Source organism: Metarhizium robertsii, assembly GCF_000187425.2.
Source record: "Metarhizium robertsii ARSEF 23 chromosome Unknown MAA_Scf_10, whole genome shotgun sequence".
Classification (NCBI taxonomy): Eukaryota; Fungi; Ascomycota; class Sordariomycetes; order Hypocreales; family Clavicipitaceae; genus Metarhizium; species Metarhizium robertsii.
The window spans coordinates 608980-631913 of NW_011942150.1; the positions used below are offsets into that span (position 1 = coordinate 608980).

Here is a 22934-nt window from a genome sequence, read left to right on the forward strand (position 1 = left end):
TCAAGAGTTGGTGGATTAACCCTAACCCTGCAACTAAACCATACTGGGTCTATTGAAGCACAAGAACGATTGCTTTGACAGGAATTCCAGTCATCAAGCCACTCTCATGAAAAGTTTTCAAAAAAGAGGAAATACGAAATAGTAGTACGTACCATACATGTACTTTTTAAAATGTAAAGCAGCTAGTACAGGACCTTGCACTGGAAAAGAAGCCCAAGTCACTACAAAGTCTTGAAATACGTCAGGCATAGAGGTTTCTTCTATCCGGGCAGGGCAGTTCACATTCTAGCTATAATCTGTGAATGACTCTCTCATTATATGCAGAGTTGTGCCTCAGGTCGAGCTACCTTGATCACCGTCTTGTACAAGATCCGTCAGCTGCGCGATGTGTGCAAGTTGACATGGAAGCCACAACACATTTTCCAAGTAACTAGAAGCTACATGTTATCAGCTCTTAGACTTCAATGGGAGGGAAAAATTACCCTTTCATATACTTCCCAAAGTGGCCGCATAAAAGAACCGGGAGGATGTCAATGGTGCAGAAGTCAACTAGATGATTTTTCACTTCCAAACATGCCACGCACTTTATAGATTGTACTTGGTATATATTCAAAAAGAGTAGCATCTTTCATGTTGCATTTGGTTTCTATATAAAAGAGGCGTTTCAAGTATAGACAGTATGAAGGGAAATATTTACGTGCAGCTTGAGACGAAAATATCCATCAGACTCAAGCAATAATGTCGCGTATGCACATGATGGAGTTGATCTCTATAATTCAAGAGTCGTGCCATTTTAGTACGCATTTATGCGCGGCATTGGCTAGCAGCGAGAGTCCAGCCGGTCAGGCGGTTAGCAACATCGGTTGCATAGCACGGAGTGCTTCCCAGACCATTATCGAGGTTGTTGTAGTCGACGGAACCAGAGTTGTACATTCGTGCGGCGGCATAGTACGCGCGGGCATTGTCTCCAACGGCACCCTTGGCCTTGCCCAGAGTCTGCTTCAAGCCGTCTCCAGAGTAAGTACCGGCAACACCATCGCGAATCATCTGTCCAATGGTGCCGCTAGGACATGGGTTGACACCAGCACAGCTGCCTGAGCCATTGTGAGATTGCATAAGACCCGGGTTACGAACGCCGTTATTGGTAGTAGGAACTCGCACGCAGCCCTTGCTTTCTTGCATCATGATGGCGAGGATGAAGCGTTTATCAACGCCTGTAGACCCGGAGACCTGATGAATGGCATTCTTAATGTCATTTATCTCGGCGCCAGAATTGTCGGCACCCCAGCCATTCCATCCGCACGACTTTTGCATCAGGGGCACGTTGGCATTCCATAGGGAGTCAAAGCTGCCCCAGGACTTCTGAGATGGCCAGTTGGCACCGCTGCCTCGGTAAAAGACATATCGGTCTGCAACGGCAAATTCGTCCACAGCCTGTGTCGGAAGAGCAGTCGACACGGCGGCCAAGGCCAGGACCGAAACGGGAGTGAAGGAAAACATTGTAAGGGTGAAGATGAAGGTAATTGGAAGTACTATAGAACTATTGTCCCAGGTGTTGGAGATGCAAGATTTCGATTAAGGGGATGAAGCTGCTTGCAGTGGTTGCTGTGAGCTGGAGATGTAAGTCAAGAATATGGTCATCTCTACAGTTTTTATATTTTTTTTTTCTCCATTACTATAAGCATCTACCATGAGACTTGAATCATTCAGACGGGCCTTGGAATCCGGTCACGACGGGGTTGATTTCCCAATCCTTCGTGTCAGAATGTGTTTCGAGACGTTCAAGTTCATCAAAGGATTGACTCTAATTCCTTTCGGGATGACAGGATGAGATTCACACGTCTCCTGTAGCTGTGAAAATGCCAGCTGGCCAAACTCGGATGAATCCTTTGGTGTTTTAGTAAGAATCTTACCGTGTTGCGAGGTACCGGTTAGCACCATTTTGGCAGGTGTCTACGCCACAAGAATCCCAGCGACGTTGAAGATGGGGTTGAAACAATGTCCAATTGGGGGAATCTATAATCCATGTTTGTTCCTGCATCGGTACAACCCGACTACGAACACTTGCTACTGGTCATTTGTCGGCTAGCGTCCTTGACGACGACATGGACATGCCGAAAGGATTGCTCTAGGACAACGTTCCATTGGCAGCTCTTCAACATTGATTTATTCGGCGCTGGCAGGTGTCTGCTGCTCAGCGCCCTCTCAGGGACACAAGTCCGTCAATTGCATACAGCATGGGAGTTTCCGACCGACCGAGTTCCTACAGAGCAAATGATGGCGCGAACGGTTGCATCACAACCCACGCCGAGATTGACCACACCAGGCGGCGCAGGTCGCAGAAACTGGTGTCGAAAAATACAATGCGGCCTAATTACATTTGTAACAAGGGTTACACTGTTGGGAATCACACTTTGTTTCGTTTCACCCGCTAGTTAAGCTAGCTGTTATGGTTATGGTTAACTTGGTTTCCATTTCCATGCAAGAATCAGACCGGACCAGACTTCTCCTGCATCGGGTTAGCGAGTCCCTGCAGACTTGCTCTCAGCGCTTCTGGTACTCGGTACTGCCGATTTGTACATTGTGGCGGCTGAAGGAGCCAACGGATCGACTCTGGTGGGAGGGAAGCCAAGATCTGCAACGTGACACCAAAGCACGGTCACGGTTCGGCTCGTTCTTCTATGTTTGCTCGGCCGTTTAGACCCAAGTGGCCAGAATAAATGTATGTAGATACATTCATACATACGCAGTCGGCCTCCCATTGCGGTCCCCTGTTTGTCGCCTCACGTCACGCGTGGCGTCAAGACTCGAGACTCGAGAGCGCCCCATGCGCAACCTTGTTCAGAGCCAAACATGTCAATTGATCCAAATTGGACTTTGCCCGTGTCTACCAGACTCACAATTTGGTCGACCAAATTGGCATTCACGTTTTTTACCCTCCCTTGCCGTCGGCCGTCTATTATTGAATACTTTAAATACGGTACTCCGTACGCCTCAGGTCAACTGGGGCTGGCTGGAAATATCTTTCATTATTACCCACAGCCCTAGCCCACTTGATGGCGATCAAAGCGCCCGAGAAATCGATTATCAGCTGGTGACAATGTCCGTGCCTCGATAAATCTCCACTCTCATGACTCTAAAAAAGTTCACGCACGGCCATCCAGCATCGGGACGAATGGTCCAGACTCTGGGCATTGGTTGGCATCTCGCCACCTCGCGTGCTAGACAAGGATTTTTGGCTTGCTTGCCTGGCACAGTTCGCATATCCTAGCACCGGATGCTGGCCCGCTGATCTCCCTGCATAGCCTGAATCAGTCCATCAGATCTTGTTGTAATTATTCCGTGCAATACCTTGGTTGGCATCATTGGGGGCCCCAACTTGACATACCCTATACTGCACTCCAGCTGCAAAGTTCCTAAACAAGTCGGAACAAATGTCAAACCTGAAATGCTTGCTGTTTTTATTTCCATGTCTAGTTTTAGTACTATTTATTTGGTTTCCTTTATTTGTAATGTGAATTTGTCATGCGCCAATTCGTTCATGGCAGCTCCCAACCAACCATCGTCGAGATGAAACAAATAATGCCTAGTAACAGCAGATCATTCCAAGCAACACATGCAAGTTTAATGCCACCAAGACATACCAAGTCCTCATTGTATATACTATAATCTGGACTGGAGGAAAAAAAAATAATTCGTAGCTATTACATTACTCGTATACGCCAGCGTTATATCTTGACTGCTAAGAAAACTCATCATAGCCATCTTCATTAATTTTTACCTGATGAGAACCTTCCTTGGACGGCTCTAGGTACAGAGATTGGCCTTTTCTGCCACATGAAACTGCCTCTACCGCTGGTTCAGTTTCATCTTTAGCCCCATCTTGAGCATATTCCACATCAATGCTTCCTTGGGGTCATTTCGCTTGCCCAATAGTGAGCCAAGACCTGCCGACTTTCCGGGCGCCTTTGTCGTGTTCCAATGGTCGACAATGTTCTGAATAAAGGTGTTGTTGTTAAAAGTGTCGCCGAGGGCATCAATAATATTGCCGCCCCCTCCGCCCATCAGGCCGCTCAAGACATCGCTCAAAAGTGTAACGACAGATATGGAAGTGGTCAGGGTTCGGCTGGCGAGCAGCTTTTCAATAAAGGTAATGTGTACGCCGTTCATGACGGTCTGGTTGCCAGTGACATTGAGGTCGACTTGACCTCTGCCGAGGGCCTCGCTCTGGCTGGCGAGGACGGGGCCGATGTTCTTGATCAAGGTATCGAGATAGAGCTGCCCGTCAAAGTTCAACGTGTTGTTGCCCTCGTTTAGAAGCACATCGTATAGTGTGATTTGGCCGATTGTGACGTCGCCTGATAATATGTTAAAGGTCACATTGCCGAAATTCAAGGCCAGTACACCGTAGTTGGGAACGTTGATGGTGCCTTTGATATTGCGGCCATTTTCCGGGGGGAGCATGACCTTCAGATCCTTGATCCCCAGGCCAGCGAGCTGTTTCAAACCGGGTATCTGAACAGTCGTATCAAGACGTGTGTCCGTCTTGAGCGTGCCCAGGTAGATTGTCGGACTCCCGCGAACAGATAAATCCACCTTGTCTTGGTCAAAGACAGGGCCAAGCCAGGCCAGGAGCTCGCTTTGGTTGCTGATGGTGACAATTTGCTCCTTGATGACGATTTGGGTATTGCCTTTGAGCTTTTGGCCGTCGACACTGAGGTTGGCAAAAGGCGAATATGGCCTGGTGTCTCTGTTGTATAAGAAGAGTGTCAAGTCTGTGATCCTTGCGGGCAGTGGTGTGTTGAGAGAGGTGTTGATGGCCAGCTTCATTTGGGTGCCTGACACGACATCAAGTCGGCCGCTCGTGATGGGTAAATTCTGACCCTTGACAATAGCTTGCACGATGGCAGGAATAATGACTTTGAAACTGGGATATTATGGTTAGTCTTGACTCCAAGCTTGGAGGGGAACTCTGACGCAGCATACAGAATCGGCAACAGAATGGCGAGGAATATAATAAAGGCTATGAGATACCACAGCCAGAATCTGCCGCAATGCCGCCGTACTTTTTGACGCTTTGTTAACGGAGGACCGGCCGCTTTCTCTCCCACGTTGCCTGTTGAAGAGGCATTGTCGCTCTGTGCATCCACGCCGTCCTCTGCATCATCTCCTCTGCCACCTCTCGCCGTCGGCGGCGGCACTTCAGGCTCGCGACGCGATGTGTCTGGTGAGGTTGTTGGGGCCATCTTGTCGAGACCAAGTCACAGCACAAGAGCATGGAATGGAGCCTGCGAGGAAGAAAACCTGGGGAAAGGCGAGATCAAAAGACCGAGATGCCAGACTACCAGAGTAAGGCTAAGGCTACCGGGGCGCTTTTGCCACGGCTAGTCAAATGGACGGTTTGAGAAAGAGATGACGTGCTAGTTGCTAATGAGCCCGTCCGCAAACGCTTTTAACGGCTCCATCTGGGTACGGCTTTTTGCTTTGTTCACGAACTAAACAGGCACATGTCTCATAGATCAGCGCTCTTGCCGAGCTACCCCTCCTATTAAACCTTGACAAGAGACTGGCAAATTGCCTCGAGCATCTCGCTCCCCACAGACGACCGGGTTTTCCAGTGGTGGAGAGGTGTTAGCTATTCCGGGAAATGATAGACCCCTTTGCATGGGCCGCTGCGCTTGGGTCGTAACCAGGTTCATCATCTCCACTCGCATAGTCTGCTTCTCCAAACCCAAAAGAGAAATTGCTGCGAGTATAGTTCCATTGGCAATGGACCATGGCCGTGCGCGGCGGTATGAGCTGCAGAATGCTAGAATACTGGCAGGCTGGGGAAGCCGGGGAAGTTGGGGAAACTCAAGTCTGAAAAAACTTTGTAAAACAAGATTCAAAAGCTGGCCCGTTCTGATCGGCAGCGTCTCCCGAGGCTTTCGCCAGTTGAGCTGAACCTCTCGGTGCTCCTCATGTGAAAGGACAAGGCCGTTGGAGAACCCATATTGGTACGTCTTCCCCAGACACTCGTGTGCTTGCTCTTCTTTTCATCGCCCTCCTTTTGGCGTAATGCATCAGCTTGGGCTCGCTGTTCCCCTTCAACCTCTGACAGAACCCAGCTCAAGGTAAAAGAGAGCCATCACGATGCGCGTCTCATCGCTCTTTGTGGCGGCCCTTGTGCCCCTCGGCGTCGTCGCCGAAGGCGTTCCTGGAACCTTGTCGCCGCAAGAATTAAACCTCGATGAGATTCTGGCCAAACACAACCTTGCCCTGGTGCCTCGATCAGACCTCACCGAGGCCCTCACAGAACTCAATGGCCTGCTCAAGAAGAACCACGCCTTGCAACAACGGGCGGCATTGTTTCCCAGAGCAAACACGACGAGCTCGGGATCCAGTTCTGGCTCCAGCTCGAGCGGCGCACAAGCTGCTGGCTTGTTGGGAGGACTAGGAGATCTCACCGGTCTCAACGGTCTACTCGACATCGTCCCGGCCATCAAGAACATTGCCGACTTGCTCAAATCAATCGAGTCCCTGCTCACCCCGGAATTCCTCACAGGCTTTCACGATGCCATGATTTATCTAGCAGCGACCCTCAAGCCACCAGTTCCTAGCCAGGTCGGACAGCTCCTCAACAGTACCATACCTCTTGTGCAATTGCTCGGCAAGCTTGACCTTGAGAAGCTGGTTGGACAAATTGGCAATATTGATCTCGGCAGTCTTGTCAAGTCGATTCTGGGACTGCTGACCGAGAAGAACATCGACAACATCGGCACATTATTGACCAACGGCGCTTCACTGCTCACACCAACCTTTGTCAACCAGACACAGTCTCTTGTTGGCGAGGTATCTCCCTTGCTAGATGCCCTCAAGGGTATTGATCTCAAGGGTGTTCTTGAACAGCTCTCGCCGCTGTTGACGTCTGATTCCATCAAGAAGATCGTCACGCTGGTGGACAGTGCCGGAACACTCCTGAACAACCAGACCACCTCAGATCTCAATGACATCCTCAAGTTTGCCCACAACTTTATCCCCTACCTGAGCGTCATCAATCCCACAGACATCCTGAAAGCGGTTGCTCCCTTGCTGGATAACTTGCCCGCCATTGTGAATGGCGCCGTCACCCTGTTGAGCAATCAGACCGTGTCAGAGATCAAGACGGTGCTGGATGGCGCCAGCCCACTCATCGAGTCTCTGTCCAAGGCCGACTTGAAGAGCCTGATTGATCAGCTCGGCCCGATTCTCAAGGAGCTGGGAGGCCTTGATCTTGCCGGCCTCCTCAAGTCGTTGTCGCCACTACTGAGCGACGAAAGCATAAAGGGAATCGTTGGCTTGCTCGGCAACGCAGAGGATCTATTAACAAAGGACTTTGTCAACAACACGCAATCGCTCGTTGCGGGTGCCGGGCCCTTGCTCGGCAGTCTCAAGGACGTCGATATCAAGAGCCTGGTCGACCAACTTAGCCCCATCCTCAAAGAAGTGGCCAAGCTCGATCTCGTTGGCCTATTTGACGCACTCAAGCCGCTCCTCTCTAGCGACGGCGTCAAGGGCATTGCCGGTCTTCTTGACAATGCAGAACTGCTGTTGACAAAGGACTTTGTGAACAACACCCAGTCGCTGGTTGCTGGCGCTGGTCCATTGCTTGGAAGCCTCAAGGATGTCGACATCAAGAGCCTGGTCGACCAACTCAGCCCCATCCTCAAGGAAGTCGCCAAGCTAGACTTGGTTGGTCTCTTTGACGCACTCAAGCCGCTCCTCTCGAGTGACAGCGTCAAGGGCATTGCCGGTCTCCTTGAAAATGCAGAGCTGCTACTTACCAAGAACTTTGTCAACGATACTCAGTCGCTCGTTGCTGGCGCTGGCCCACTGCTCGGCAGTCTAAAGGACGTCGATATCAAGAGCTTGGTGGACCAAATCAGTCCTATATTGAAGGAGGTTGCTAAGCTCGACCTGGTTGGCCTCTTTGACGCTCTCAAACCGCTATTATCAAGTGATAGCGTCAAGGGCATCGTTGGTCTTCTCGGTAACGCCGAAACGCTTCTGTCATCCAAGTTTGTTAACGAAACGCAAAGCCTCGTCTACAGTGCCGGGCCTCTTGTTGGTAGCCTCGGCAAGCTCGATCTCCAGAAATTACTCGACCAGATTGAACCACTTCTCAGTGAGCTGACCAAGCTTGATCTTGCTGGTCTGCTAAAGTCCTTGGAGCCGCTCCTTACGCCGGATAGCATCAAGGGCATTGTTGGCCTTCTCGGCAACGCCGAAACTCTCCTGTCATCCAAGTTTGTCAACGAAACGCAAAGCCTGGTCTACAGCGCCGGACCCCTCGTTGGCAGTCTCGGCAAGCTCGATCTCCAGAAATTGCTCGACCAGATTGAACCGCTACTTGGCGAGCTAACTAAGCTTGATCTCGCCGGTCTGCTCAAGTCCCTGGAGCCCCTGCTTACTCCGGATAGCATCAAGGGTATCGTTGGACTGTTGGGCAACGCAGAAGACCTCTTGACGTCGAAATTCGTCAACGACACCCAGAGCTTAGTGTCTGGCGCTGGCCCTCTTATCGGCAGTCTTGGCAAGCTCGATCTGCAAAAATTGATCGATCAGATTGAGCCTCTCATTAATGAGTTGACCAAGCTTGACCTAGCAGGCCTTCTCAAATCACTGGAGCCTTTGCTTACGACAGATAGCATTAAGGGTATTGTTGGACTGCTAGGCAATGCTGAGCTGTTGTTGACGGGCAAATTCGTCAACGAAACCCAGAGCCTAGTTTCGTCTGCTGGTCCCCTTATTGGAAGCCTTGGCAACCTAGACCTTCAGAAGCTGATTAATCAGATTGAGCCTCTCATCAATGAGTTAACTAAGCTGGACCTAGCAGGCCTTCTTAAATCACTGGAGCCTTTGCTTACGCCAGATAGCATCAAGGGCATTGTCGGCTTGCTAGGTAATGCTGAAAAACTCCTCACAGGCGAGTTCGTGGATGAGACTAAGGGCCTAGTTTCTTCTGCTGGTCCCCTTATTGGAAGCCTCGGCAAATTAGACCTTCAGAAGCTGATTGATCAAATTGAGCCTCTTCTCAATGAATTAACTAAGCTTGACCTAGCCGGCCTTCTCAAGTCGCTGGAACCACTACTTACGCCGGACAGTGTCAAGGGCATTGTCGGGTTGCTAGGTAACGCCGAGAAACTACTTTCAGGCGAGTTCGTGGACGAGACAAAGAGCCTTATTTCTTCTGCTGGCCCTCTCATCGGAAGCCTTGGAAAGCTTGACCTTCAAAAGATAATCGATCAAATCGAGCCTCTTCTGAACGAATTGACCAAGCTTGACCTAGCTGGCCTGCTCAAATCGCTAGAGCCATTACTTACTCCCGACAGTGTTAAGGGCATTGTCGGGCTACTAGGTAACGCCGAGAAACTACTTTCAGGCGACTTCGTGGACGAGACCAAGAACCTTATTTCGTCTGCTGGCCCTCTCATCGGAAGCCTCGGAAAGCTTGACCTTCAGAAGTTGATTGACCAAATTGAGCCTCTTCTTAACGAATTGACCAGGATCGACTTAGCCGGTATCCTCAAAGCGCTCGATCCGTTGCTCACCCCAGACAGTATCAAGGGAATCGTTGGCTTGCTTGGAAATGCCGAATTACTTCTAAATAAGAAGTTTGTGGAGGAAACTCAAAACCTAATCTCGAAAGCTGGCCCGTTGATCGACGCAGTCGGCGAGCTAGATTTGCAGGACCTGCTCAAGCAGCTGGCACCGATTTTGAACGCTTTGGGCCAGATCGACCTCCCCGGACTGTTTGAGGCTCTCAAGCCGTTATTGACTAAGCAGAGTGTCCAGGGCATTGTTGGATTGCTGGGCAATGCCGAGAAGCTTCTCACAGGGGAATTTGTTGATGACACGCAAACCCTTATCAAGGGCGCAACGCCATTAATCGCAGAGCTGAGCAAGCTCAACCTACAGGACCTGATTAAGCAGCTCGAACCTCTGCTTGGTGCGCTCGGCCAAATCGATCTCGCGGGCTTGATGAAGGCCCTCAAGCCCCTGTTAACTGAAAATAGCATTAACGGAATCGTCGGGCTGCTGGGTAATGCCGAGAAGCTGCTTACAGGCGAGTTTGTGGATGAGACGCAAAGCTTAATCAAGGGCGCTGCTCCCTTGATTGCCTCTCTAGGCAAGCTGAACCTGCAAGACTTGATCAACCAAATCGAACCTCTGCTCGCTACGCTCAGCCAGATCGACCTTGCCGGCTTGCTTGACTCACTCAAGCCGCTCTTGACCAAAGACAGCATTAACGGAATCGTCGGGCTGCTAGGTAATGCCGAAAAGCTGCTCACGGGCGAGTTCGTGGACGAGACGCAGACTCTAATCAAGGGTGCAACGCCATTGGTTTCCTCCTTGGGTAAACTAAACCTTCAAGACTTGATTAAGCAGCTCGAGCCTCTTTTGGCTACCCTTGGACAGATTGACCTCGCCGGCCTATTAAATGCTCTGAAACCACTTCTATCTGAAGACAGTATCAAGGGAATAGTCGGGCTACTAGGCAACGCCGAAAAATTACTTACGGGCGAGTTTGTGGACGAAACACAGAGTCTAATTAAGGGTGCGGCGCCATTGATTTCCTCCTTGGGCAAGCTGAATTTGCAAAATTTGATCAACCAGCTTGAGCCTCTTCTAGCCACTCTTGGACAGATCGACCTTGCTGGCCTATTAAATGCCCTGAAACCACTCTTATCTGAAGAGAGTATCAAGGGAATAGTCGGGCTACTAGGCAACGCCGAAAAACTACTCACAGGCGAATTCGTGGACGAAACACAGAGCCTGATCAAGGGGGCGGCGCCGTTAATTGCCTCCTTGGGCAAGCTGGATCTGCAAGACTTGATCAACCAGCTAGGACCTCTACTCAAATCACTTAGCAAGCTAGACTTGGAAGGCATCTTGGAAGCCCTCGCCCCCTTGCTGACCAAGGAGAGCATTCAGGGCATCGTTGGCCTGGTTGGCAACGCCGAGGATCTGCTGACTGGAAAATTCGTGAACCAAACCCATACCCTCATTGATGGAGCTGTCCCTCTTGTGGGTGCCCTCAGCACGATCGACCTTCCCGGCCTCATTACCAAGTTGAAGCCGCTACTGGACGCTCTTGGCGAGATTGATCTCGGCAAGCTCATCAAGCAAATCACGCCCATCCTCAATGCCCTGGGCGAGATTGACCTCAAGGGCATCTTCGACACACTTGCTCCGTTCCTCACACCCAAGACTGTGCAAGGCCTCATTGGCCTCTTGGCCAACGCCGAAGCACTCCTGACCGGCCAATTCGTCAACGAAACGCAGACACTTGTTCACGGAGCGGCACCGCTCATCGCAGACCTGGAAGGCGCCGACATCTCGGGGCTCTTGAAACAAGTCAAGCCTCTTCTCAACTCGCTCAGCAAGATTGACCTGGCCGGCTTGGTCGACGCGGTGAAACCCATCCTCGATGCCGTCAAGAAGATTGACATTGAAGGCATCGTGGACACTGTCACTCCGCTCATCACGCCCAAGAGCATCAAGGGCGTCTTGGGCTTGCTTGGAAATGCTGAACAACTTCTGACCGAGACGTTTGTATCCCAAACCGCCGAGTTGATTGGCGATGCAACACCTGTAAGCAGTCCCCCTCCTTGATCATTCGTGTAGAAGCATCCCGCTAACTCGGACAAATAGCTTGTGGCTACCATTTCAGATTTTGTTAAAGCGATTTTCCAGTCATTAATTGGAGGACAGAATTAAGGGTACGGGGTTCATAGTGTCTGAGAGCGAGGATGGATAAGCGGCTCTTTTAATGATGCTTGATATTTATACATGAACATAATGAGGACATAATGGCATTGCCGAAGGGAGTGGTATTTATTTAGAATAAGCAATGAGTACATGTCGTATATATCCGAATACAAATGTTAGACTATCTTGTCCGGGTTTGCATCAAACAAGAAAGAATTTATTGTATTTTAGTGATGTGTCGGAAAAGTCGGCGCCGTTGCATTGGGAATCACGGCTTGTGCTGTAATTGCTGCGCCGAGGGTTCTTACTTGGGTACACGTAAAGAATATCATGAATGACCCCAAGGCCAAGGCCAGCTCTGCATTGGATGCTTTTTGGCGTCTGTAAACATCCATTTATCGGCTCATGCGCACCGTGTCAAGTTGTACATTTCTACGTAAATTTGCTCTCAACGCATTGGTAGATTTCGCTTGGCAGGCCAGTTGGCCGCGGCGTTTATAGACACAGAAGAACAAAGAACACGTATTACAAATACATCTTTAATTTACATGCATCTTCAAGTGCTCAAAAGCTTCAGCCCAAGGAGAAACTAATGTCCAAGACTGAGCATCGCAAACCGTAGCTTCAAAGTCCGGGTGCAGCTCAACCGCACCACCAGAATCCGTGCAAAGCAGCGGCTTCTCCGGCGGCCAGTGCAGCTTGATGGACCGCATGTACAGGTCGACAGAATGGCGCGAGTCCTTATTCTGGTTCTGGCATAGATAGTCTCGTAAAGCAGGCCACGGCAAGAAGTCAATGCAAACAGGATGCAAGTGTGTATTCTGCACTTCAGTTGGCCGCATTAGTATAGGCACGTCGTGATACCAATCCGGATTTGGATATATGCGCCACTAGTCAAATAAAGCATTTAGTAATGTGAGCAGTTACATATTCAAGCTCTGGACACGTTTGCGACAAATTACAATAGTATGCAGGTGGAGAGACTTACCCGCAACAGTCGGTAGACCAACAAGTATAAGCCACAGAGAGTTTCCACATTTCGAGCTTGGAACTGTCTCAACGTTGTGCCAATCAACATGGTGAGAGGGCTGTCGTTGGTCGAGTGTAGGAGCATGTTGGGCAAGGTTGGGTTGCGCGCAATGGACAATGCAAGCAACGGGCTCTGTGATAGAGCTTTGTGAGACTCATACAAGACAGTAAAGCTTTTCAGTTCTAGGCATTCTGACTGATGGCCATGCTGCAAGCCACATCGACAATCGACTAGTGTCGTTTGCTGTGAGCAAGGTGATGAGGAAATGGAAGGACTTTTTTGAGGCGTGACAAAAGTGTTGGCCGGCGCTGGCGCAGCCGTGGTACTGTATTGATGGCTCCCTGCATGCTCCAGCCAAGTACTGATGAACTGCTGTCATTATAGTTAGAAGACGTTGCTCGATAGGCTCAAGTCCCTTGCGCCACAGCTAAAACATTCATGATGCAACAGTCAAGATATGGAGTCAATGGTCAAGTATTGGACCACACAGTCACTTACAGAGACAGGCGCGTCATTATCCAATGGGCTGGACTGCAGTTGCTCGTGATGTGAACATTGATGAGAGAATTGGCCAACACTGGATACCGCGGCCTCGGCAAGCGCAGGCTGGGGCTGCCGTATCTGAACCAGAAGTTCACTTATGGTATCCCGAAGAAATGATACGTCTCTCTCAATGCTTTCCAACCGCGTTTTGCTCTCGGCACGGTTCGATCTGTGTTTTACCTTATCCGCTTGCCGTTTCTGTGCCAGCTGCGCGTCAGTTCGACACCGCTTTGCAGAAGGCTCGGCAGCTTTGGATGGAGGCATGGCAACGGGGCAGTCGGAGAAGCACACGATTCGTCAACATGGATCGGCAAGGGAATTGTGGTCCGCCGCGTGGCCGTGTGATATTTCGCCTTGAGGAGGAGAAGCAGCATAAGTGGAGGCAATGTATGTACGGAGTCGCCCGTGGTCATCATGGCCGACCCGAGGGTTGCAGGTCAGCTATATTCCGCCAGGAAATACGGGGTAATCCCACCGTCGACCCTTGGCCTTTACAATAATGCGGGGTAATGCGGGGGAAGAAACATCTCCAAATATCCCCATGGCCGAATGCAAACATGACCAGGCTCCCCGCGGAACGGACAGACGGCGCAACTTTTGTTGTTGGGGTTCCTCTCCTCTTCAACCACTCGCGAGACCATGTTGACGCCACATCAACAAGGTGACAGCAAGGCTGCCGGACGTAATACGGTCGAGACAAAGCGATCTCGACCAGCCCAACGGGTGGTTAGCCAACTCGTGACTGTCCGAGTCCAGATGAGACAAGAAGCTAAGAAGCCGCTCAACCCCCCGCCGCCCGGTTTGATCGTGTCTGGTCTTAGATACAACGTAAATATAGCAAGATAACCAAGACGATATGCCACAAAGATGACATAACTCTTCCGTCTCTCCTCGCCGGAGCAACTGCTCAGGGTACACAAAGCACATGACTAGCAGTTGAATGCCGGCTCTACTCGGTAGATGGCCGATCGCGAGCATTCTCGTATACACACAATCTCATCCAACGTGATCAGGCGGACATGCAAATCAGGACTCTTGGCAGCGTTGCTGTCCAGTCACCGAACCCAATGGTAAACCAAGCCACCCTGGAATGGGGCACTAACTCGACGCGTGACAAGCTCTGCAGAAAGCCGGTTGCCGTTAGTTACCCTCCAGATGTCGTGTTCCTAAAGGGGAGCAAGATCAAAAATTGCCACAGCACGTTGTGGGCAAACCTAAGCGCCACGCTGCAACTTGAAAGCCGACCCAACGCAGGGACCCAAACTCTCTGCTCCGCAGATGCTGCAAGAAGCCCATTCTATGTGCAGTACTTCTCCGCGGCAGCCCGACTGCCACGGACACTGCACGTCACGTCCCGGGCGAAGTGGTGGGAAGCGATTGGCCACTCCCGGGTCCCGACAGCATGGTGGTGGTGATCCTGACATGGCTGCTCCCAAACCAAGTTATGAGTGGCAACGTAATGCGGTTCTGTATATCGGGCAAAGATGGCCGTCTTGAAAAATTTCATGGCCCCGGACCTCAAGGTTCATTGCGGTGATCGATGCCGTCAACTCTAATTCGCGACGCCTGCCTGTTTTGGGCAGCCGTCATACTCATACACCTACCAATCAAGAGGCGGGTATATTGCCTCCAGAGTCACCAGCTAGACAGGGTTGACTCGACGTTTGCCTCGGCAAGGAGTACTGATCACAAGCTACCACAATTTGCGATATTGCTCCGTGATGCCGGCCCTCCTTGTAATGTTAACGATGCTGAGGGTATTCGCATATAATTCTTCACGTTATTATTGTTTCTAAAGAACAGTGTACATTTAGCTAAAAGCACATCTATGTATCACAAAGAAGTACGTAGCACTTTAATAGTAATTCTGTATACTTTCAGTCTTTCACACGTGGCCAAGTAGCTCTAGCACCAACTCTTACGTACAAGGCATGTTTTTTTCCAAGTCAAGGTTTATGATGAAAGTATAATAATTGCATTGAATTATTAGATGCTTTATTCAAGAGAGACGATTTGTATTCCCGTGCATAAACTTGAGGGATGTAAATGTATAGCCCTGCGTAGTCTGAACTATATTATGTAGAAATAGAATCTCCTCTTCAATGAACACAAATAGAATCGATATAGGGTAGTCCTAGTTATATTGCATGTAATGTTAGCAAAAATTATTATCTGAAAAGGGCTTATTTCTAAAATTATACTACTTCTTGAAAGTAGTATTAACTAATATAATAGACGAATCTAATATCCTAGCCGGTTTATAGTTCCTTTCATTTAAGTCCAAGTGTAAATATTAGCTTTTACTTGAGAAAACAAACCGGCAATTATCTACTGACAATAAAGCATTCGCCTCCTCTCAGTACGATGTTGACATATCAAGGCGGTGGATTATTCTGATATTGTCCATTTAAATCGTGTCTGACTTGCAGCAGAGGCTCTCCGAAAATCTTACATCTCATGATCATAGCCCTCGTGTAACCGTGTAACATGTATCAAGCCTGGCCAAATAGTATATCTGAATAAACTAGGGCACTGTAGCGGGTGTCTTTCGATTGTTTTGTGTACCACACCTAGATGGCCCAATGACTACGCATCCGGCATTGACAGGCTGGTATCGGGATGCAGAAAGTAATTTGGCTGGTCAGATTCCAGATACGACTCTGAATATGGCCCAAGACATCACCTGGGACTCTATTCAAGACCCGATCCAATAGAGAGATGAGGGCCGTATCATTTGAGAAGCGCAATAATGTGACCTTGCATACGGTCGTAGAACTTCATCGCTCTGCATGACGTTTGTCAAGTTCATGATGCTCTGCTGCAATGACTTCCTGGGCTATAGTCGGTTATTAAGGCCAACGCTAATAATCGTTCTTTGATGATTTGATCGTCTCTGCCTTCTTTTCCAAGAAAGACTTTCTATGCTCAACTTTGTAGTACAACTGCGATTGCTGTATCCAACCACAGTATATAAGTATGCTTGTTGGACTACACGGCAGTAGTGAATGCAGAAGTAGCTTGGTAGATTCGGTGGCAAACAGAAGGAATTTTACAACACAGTGCTCACAGACCTTGTATTCCAAAATTGTCTGTCTTTAAGTGACAATAAGTGACAGATCTAAACAGCTTCACCGCATGTTTTTTGCCTTGTGGCAAAGCACGTCTACTTAGCCCTCAGGCCCTTATCATAAACCAACGTGAGCCTCGTCTTACAGGTGCCATTAAGGACCAGGCATTTGACAAAGAGGTGACGGCCTATCTTGAAAAAGAAACAAGCAGTTTCCAGACGAATAGTTGGAAAGAAATTATAAAGAAGTTCCAAAAAAATTGAGGCAGTTGCGAGAAAGCTATCAAAGATGTATTTCGCCGGGCACATCGCGCCAACTGAATTTATAGACAGGCATCCGCCTGCTTCTGTCAAGCTGGGGGCAACTGAGAAAAGCTGTAAATACATCGTGGGAGGTTGCTACTACGCTTACAATACGAATGATGAACTTGTCGAAAGGTGTATACAGAGTGCGTTTGGAAAGGTCAAATCAGTCCAAGAACAAGTCCAATCCAATCAACAGGAGCTTTGCGCAAAGCTTGCCAGCAGGAAGGACTGTACCAGTGCCTTTATTCCTTGTAGCAAATGTATCCCATGTCTAGAGTCGTAGTTCTCTTTGAATGTTCAGCTAAATTCGTGTGACAAGGGCCTGCGTTTAGGGGCTTAGAACAGTGTTCATATTCAGCTAATACTTTGCCTTAATATCACAGGTCCTTGGTTTTCCTTGAGGCTTTAAAGGCCAAAAACCTTTATTTATATCAAGAAGCGGTGAGTGACCTTGCCCTAGGTCTCGTAATCAGAGCCCTTGTCTAACTATCGTCGGGTTTAAGGTTCGGCCCGTGCCTTCATGGCAACGTGTCATCCATGTAGCAATCCGCCCCTCGGGGGACGATGTGAAACCAGCTGCTACACCAAAGTAACTAAAAGAGGACAAGTCATTCCACGAGGCTTTGAGAACGAAGCTACGTATTCCGAGTAGGGGAACCGTCAGACTGGGTTGGCAATACTACTGTGGGATAAAACTGCCGCTGCTGTTGAAACACGCAAGCGCTTTTGCCTACTAAAGTGGCAAGGGGTAATGGTAGTTGTAGGCTTAAAGCAATAGTATTCTGAACATAGCAAATACCTCGAGTTTCTAGTGTGTAGAGGAAAAGCAAAGCTAATAATAAAAATTAAGGTGCCAATAAGGCTTGGTTGATAATAATCCCCATGACGTGATATTATTGTTTTACATGGCCCAAGAAGCAATATGGCTATTTTTTGACTACACAGGCGCAATCCAGTGCCGACAAGTGCCAGCAAGAGGCTTTGTAGAGAGGAAGGGCATTTCGCAGAGAATAATACTAGACAGGCAGGCATTGAAATAATTACTTGCTGCTTGTACTTGTCCTTATCCGCATGCTTCTATTTACTGTTGTAGTAGCTGACGGAATAGTTATGACATGCCAACAGCAACCATCAGTCAGTCTCCAACTATTGCTTGAATCACAAGTGATTTGGCTACCCTCTACTCATAGTAGTCATAATGGTCGTATATAAATAATATAAAATATCTAGATCCATGACTTTATACATTAATCATCCGATGGTAGTCAACGCCTAGTACGCCGCCAGATTTTGTCGCCCACACAGGGTTCGATTTGACACTGTCATTAAATGCCGTCGTTAGTTTCTGCGCAATCTCCGTCGAGATGGCGAGCTTGGGGACAGAATCCGGCCGAAGGATTTGCGTCATGATCTGCGCCCATTTCCAAGGTTCGTCCGTCCCGCCAGGGGCACTGTTGAAATACTCCCAGCCCATTACGCCTCCAATCTGACCGTATTTATCCCTCAGCGATATGACGGTCGCATTGAGCTGCTCATACGGGATGTATCCGTAGCCATTGCTGGGGGAGGTGAGTTGTCCAGCGACAACCCGCGAGGCGCTGAAACCGTTTGACACGATGGTGGTGTAGTCGGTCGGACGGGACATGGTGCCAAAGCCGCTGTAGAACTGGCCATTGTAAAAATTAATCTTGGAGCCTTTGCGTGAGTCGAGAAGCTTGTAGTCGAAGCCGCTGAGATTTCCGCCGTCTGAAAGAGCAGAGGCCACCGGTGCCAATGTAATAATGAAGCTGGGCCCAAAGTCGGACCGAAGCTTGTCGACTAGGCGCTCAATGCCCGCCTGGCTCATGGGCTGTTCGACGTCAATGTCCAAGCCTTGCAGCTTGAACTTTTTGATGACATCGCGCAGCTGGCCGTAATACTTGTTGAAAGTGGCCGTGTCGCCGTCCAGGGTGCCCGAGCTGAATGAGCCTGGGGCTGCGCCGCCAACCATTCCCATAATCTTGACGCCGGCATTCTTCATGACTGCCGTTTCGTTCCAGAGTGTGTAGAACATGGGGTTGCTAGGGGGGTAGTCGTTCAAATGGATCTGACCATTCTCGTTTACGTGTAACGAGCAAACAATGAGGTGCGTAAGCGCAATGCCTTTTTCCTCGATCAATGGCAGCATGGAGATGGGCCTTCCGCTAGAGTCATGTGTGGTTTGAAAGTAGACGACGAGCCGAGGGAGCTCAGCAACTGCTCGGACGACTTGATGAATGGGTGATGCAAGAGATACGGCGGCTAGAGCCGCGATCAAACACGATTTCAACATGTTGGCGACAGAGGAAAGGCACCGCTGTGATAATAATGATCTTATAACATGAGTGTCATGTGTTGAAATGTCAAAATGGCATCAAAGAAAAGGACAGGAACGCGGCCTTGGTTTCTCGGCCGACATTTGCCGTGGACAAGACAATAAAATTCCCTGGTCGAGTTCCAGGGACCGCGCGAGGTTTTATCCCTTTTTACTGCCATATTTTCCATCCAGCCCATGTCTCGGGTTACATGAAAATGTGAAGAAGCCAGCGTCTCCACGCCGCCCTTGGCAAGTGATGCGGGAGGTCATCGGAGCCGCGCATGGACTAGAAGCCCAAAAGCCAACGACCATGAACCGACTGTGTCTTAAACAAGCAGGTAAAGGAAGTTCACAGACGTGCGGGGGGGAATGACTTGCAGCCACAATCACCGCCCGGCATCATCGTAGCTTCCGCTTGGGCGGGAGACTAGAGGCCTTGGAGCGGAGGGCCAGGGAGGAAGGGAGGAAAAAATAAGAAAAAAAAGACGCACTTTGACAATTATAGGCGAAAAAAAAGAGAGGGAATAGTCACATCGGGCCCGATTAGGCGGAATGGTACCCAACTAGCTGTCTAGCACGACCGGCGACGATGGGCGTCCGGCTGGTGGTAAGACACCAGTAAGTCATGCTAAATTTGGATTCAATGTTGACTTGACTCTATTTCGGCTGACACAATTCATGACAAGTTATGGTGCGTTCTTTCAGTCATACGACGAAAACACGGCGCATCATGTGTTGCTGTTTACGCAAGGCAACGTAGCACAAAAGACGCTATCGTGCGTCTATTGCCTCTGCAACCATCAGGACACAGTCGCTGATGATTAAATTGTCGATTTATTATCAACCTCGAACCACAGTTGCAACCTGCCAAAATGTGACTAGTGTCGGCATCTAACGCTGGTGTTGGTGTCGGCGCATGGTCTCGTGCGCGTCGCCAAGGAACGGGAGACGGTCTCGTTGTAGCAGGAGTTTAAAGTCAATGCGTATCTGCTGAGCCTAGAACAACTTGACCAGAAAAGCAGGCCGGCACCAGTCATGTTGCCACCCAACAACTTGGAATGATGGCACGGCATCCCTCTAGACACGGGTCATGTAAGAATTGACAGCGACCGTTTGTCTCGACAGCATGGTTCCGCTCGACATTTGGCAATGGCATCAATGGCAGCGTGGCACGGCATATGAGCGTGTGCTATTGGCAAGGTACCGGCGGTGTGCTTGCTTCATTTGGCGCAGTTGACGTTGATGCCGCGTCTTTCATGTGCCCGTCGCCGATTTTGGCAATCATTGATGAGTCAAGTTGCCACGGTGTATTCACTGCTCTCAGTGCTGGTTGAAGGCCTGGCCCGGGCGATGCAGCTCACGGCGTCTATGGTCTTCTCCATTGGTCTCGGATAAGTCAACGTAGCAACATCAATTAGTTTAGTAATGGACACAGCTGCTTTTCTCGGCCGATTTGACTGCCAGTTATTAATCCATGTGCTGCTCGAATATTGTGCGCAGATGCAGCTCCCCACCAGCCGAGTAATACCAGTTGACCATTAATAATCTCTTTATTCCACTGGACAGTCGAACAAGTTGGTAACAAGACTCGGCCACCAGGCAAGCACCAGTTGACACGGATTCAATGTCGAGTCAATCGGTCGCTCCCTTGCAAATGGCTGCATCAGACCCCCACAGCGGAAGCAGCGCTGCAGCCCTTGGTGGCCATCCCTCCGTGTCTACCTGAGACAACGACATACATGCTGTCAATATGTTGTCCGGTAGCAACCCTTGCCGTCAACTAGAGAAAGAGGCCGTGGTCCATCTTGACTTGGATCAATGCTTGCGAGGCACGAGGGTGGGTGGAAGCACATACTTGAAACGGCTCTGGCCAAACTCCCAAGACCAGTTTGGTCGCATGCAGTCAATTATACCAAGCCTCCTCTCCGTCCAGCGGCGACTGACTAGATTACATTGACGGCTTATAAAAAGGATCAATAGCCCGACCCTTGCGTCCAATGCGCCCTCAAACCCCCTTTCCAGTACGATATTAGCAGTCCAACACCACCTTGCAGTCTACAACGGCAGTCTGTCCACCCAATACTTTGGCGACAGCTTGCTCGAGTACGGACCCGAGTTCATTCGCCTTGCTCACCCTGAAGGCGTGGATGTCGCCGCTTCCCGCGGCTGCCGCAAGGCCCGCGTAATCCGGTGCCGGGGAAAAGGAAATGTTGATATTCTCGTTTGTCGCCGACGCCGCCTCGCCATCGGGATGAACCAACATGTAAGATTTTCGCGGCGCATTCCAGCCTACGGTTCTGTCATTAGCCCGGGGCTTGTTCACACTTGCCAAACAACAGGTGGGAGCTTACCGTCATTATTCAGAACAATGGTCAACACCGGAATACTATATCGCTTGGATATCCAGTACACACTGCTCGGCATGGAGAAGAGATAGGTGCCATCCCCAACGATTTGGCACACAAACTTGCCCTTTCCGGCTCCGCCAGCTTGAGCATCCGTTGCTAATTTGATCCCCAATGCACCGCCCCCAGACCACCCCAGACCGCCGCCGCCGCAATTGATCCACGATCCGGGCACCGTGGGCTGAATGTTGTCGTGGATAAAGGTCGTGTTTGTCACGGCTTCCACGGCCCATATGGTCTCTTCTGGACAGACCCGACGCAGAAGACTGCTCAGGTAGCCCGTGCCGAAACTACCGTTGGCAAAGGGCCTGGCCGCATGCGCTATCTGAGCCAGAAACTGGGCGTGGGAAGCATTCCGCGCCTCTTCAGCCGCCGCGGCGTCCCCCTCGGCGAGCACTTTGGCCGCGTGGCCCCCCGTGAGCGCCCCAAGGATCTGTTCCAGCGCCATGAGGGCATCCGCTCGATACCGTGCCTGGGCCGGGATGTAGAAGAGCGGCATTTGTTGCTTGAGGGGGTCGACGTCGATGTGGAATATCGCCGCGTCCCTTTTCGGGCGGCACCGCGTCGGGATCCAGGGCACGTCGCAATCCAGGACGAGGATGACATCGGCTTCCTCGACGGCTGCGTGCGCGCCTATCCTCATGCCGAGCCACGCCGGGTGGTTGGCGGGAAAACACATGTCGCTGCCAGATCCGTCCAGCACCCGGAGAGCCTTGACGGCGTCGGCCAGCCGCACCAGGACGGGTGGTATCTGCAGGTTGCGGCCGGAATATCCCGTGATGACGAGCGGTCTCTGGGCCCGGGCCAGGGCCTCGGCGATGCTGTCCGCGCTCCTCGGCGACAGGCCGCCCAACTCGACGGGATCCCACTGATCCTGCTGGATCTCGTAGGGCGCGAGGTCGGCCTCGAGGACTTCTCGCGTCGCGCAGAGGTACACGGGGCCCTGGGGGCCGCTTGTCGCAAACTGCAGCGCGCGGTTGACCATTTGCTTCATGTTGGCCCCCGTCTTGATTTCCGCCGCGTACCGGCAGTACTGTCCGACGATGGCCTTTTGGTCAGGGATATCCTGGAGCCAGTGGATGAATTCCGTCCGGGAGCCACGCAGCTCGCCCTCCAACGTGCAGGGCGACAAGCCCGCAAAGACGAGGACCGGAGCGCGACCGACGGATGCGTTGTGAACGGCCACGCCCAACGCCTGCGTGCCGACGTCCACATGCACAATTACACATTGTGGCCTTCCGGTAACCCGCGCGAACCCGTCCGCCATGGACATGGCCACCATCTAGAAAACTCGTGTCAGTTGTCGGGCTCGGTGCTCTCGAGCGGCCGGGGCATACCTCGCTCGGGCAAGTGACGATGCGTGGAAAGCCAGCGCCCTTTTCCCTTTGGCCCTTGAGCATTGCTTCAATGATGCTCGGGTGGTCTGATCCCAAGTTGACGAAGCAGTGCGTCACCCCGGCCCCGCAGAGGGCATCGAAGAAGGCAAACGACGCCGTGTACATGATGGCCGGACGGTGG

General features: G+C 50.6%; 6 protein-coding genes across 6 annotated transcripts; 1 reads left to right on the top strand and 5 right to left on the bottom strand.

The window, feature by feature from the left end:
- Positions 1 to 804: 804 nt before the first annotated feature.
- MAA_07762 (uncharacterized protein) lies at positions 805 to 1500 on the bottom strand (the record flags this gene model as incomplete). Its single annotated transcript, XM_007825760.1, has 1 exon — positions 805 to 1500. The coding sequence occupies one exon, from the start codon at positions 1498 to 1500 to the stop codon at positions 805 to 807; it is 696 nt and encodes a 231-aa protein (XP_007823951.1).
- Positions 1501 to 3849: 2349 nt separating this feature from the next.
- MAA_07761 (uncharacterized protein) lies at positions 3850 to 5246 on the bottom strand (the record flags this gene model as incomplete). Its single annotated transcript, XM_007825759.1, has 2 exons — positions 3850 to 4927; positions 4987 to 5246. 2 exons carry the CDS (start codon positions 5244 to 5246, stop codon positions 3850 to 3852), a joined length of 1338 nt encoding a protein of 445 aa, XP_007823950.1.
- An 886-nt stretch (positions 5247 to 6132) lies between these two features.
- MAA_07760 (uncharacterized protein) lies at positions 6133 to 11739 on the top strand (the record flags this gene model as incomplete). The annotated part of the gene is made up of 2 exons (XM_007825758.2): positions 6133 to 11613; positions 11674 to 11739. The coding sequence occupies 2 exons, from the start codon at positions 6133 to 6135 to the stop codon at positions 11737 to 11739; spliced, it is 5547 nt and encodes a 1848-aa protein (XP_007823949.2).
- A 530-nt stretch (positions 11740 to 12269) lies between these two features.
- Positions 12270 to 12844, bottom strand: MAA_07759 (uncharacterized protein; the record flags this gene model as incomplete). The annotated part of the gene is made up of 2 exons (XM_007825757.2): positions 12270 to 12620; positions 12719 to 12844. 2 exons carry the CDS (start codon positions 12842 to 12844, stop codon positions 12270 to 12272), a joined length of 477 nt encoding a protein of 158 aa, XP_007823948.2.
- Positions 12845 to 17916: 5072 nt separating this feature from the next.
- MAA_07758 (coagulation factor 5/8 type domain protein) lies at positions 17917 to 18987 on the bottom strand (the record flags this gene model as incomplete). Its single annotated transcript, XM_007825756.1, has 1 exon — positions 17917 to 18987. One exon carries the CDS (start codon positions 18985 to 18987, stop codon positions 17917 to 17919), a length of 1071 nt encoding a protein of 356 aa, XP_007823947.1.
- A 2053-nt stretch (positions 18988 to 21040) lies between these two features.
- MAA_07757 (thiamine pyrophosphate-requiring enzyme) lies at positions 21041 to 22918 on the bottom strand (the record flags this gene model as incomplete). The annotated part of the gene is made up of 3 exons (XM_007825755.1): positions 21041 to 21300; positions 21363 to 22698; positions 22754 to 22918. The coding sequence occupies 3 exons, from the start codon at positions 22916 to 22918 to the stop codon at positions 21041 to 21043; spliced, it is 1761 nt and encodes a 586-aa protein (XP_007823946.1).
- Positions 22919 to 22934: the final 16 nt, after the last annotated feature.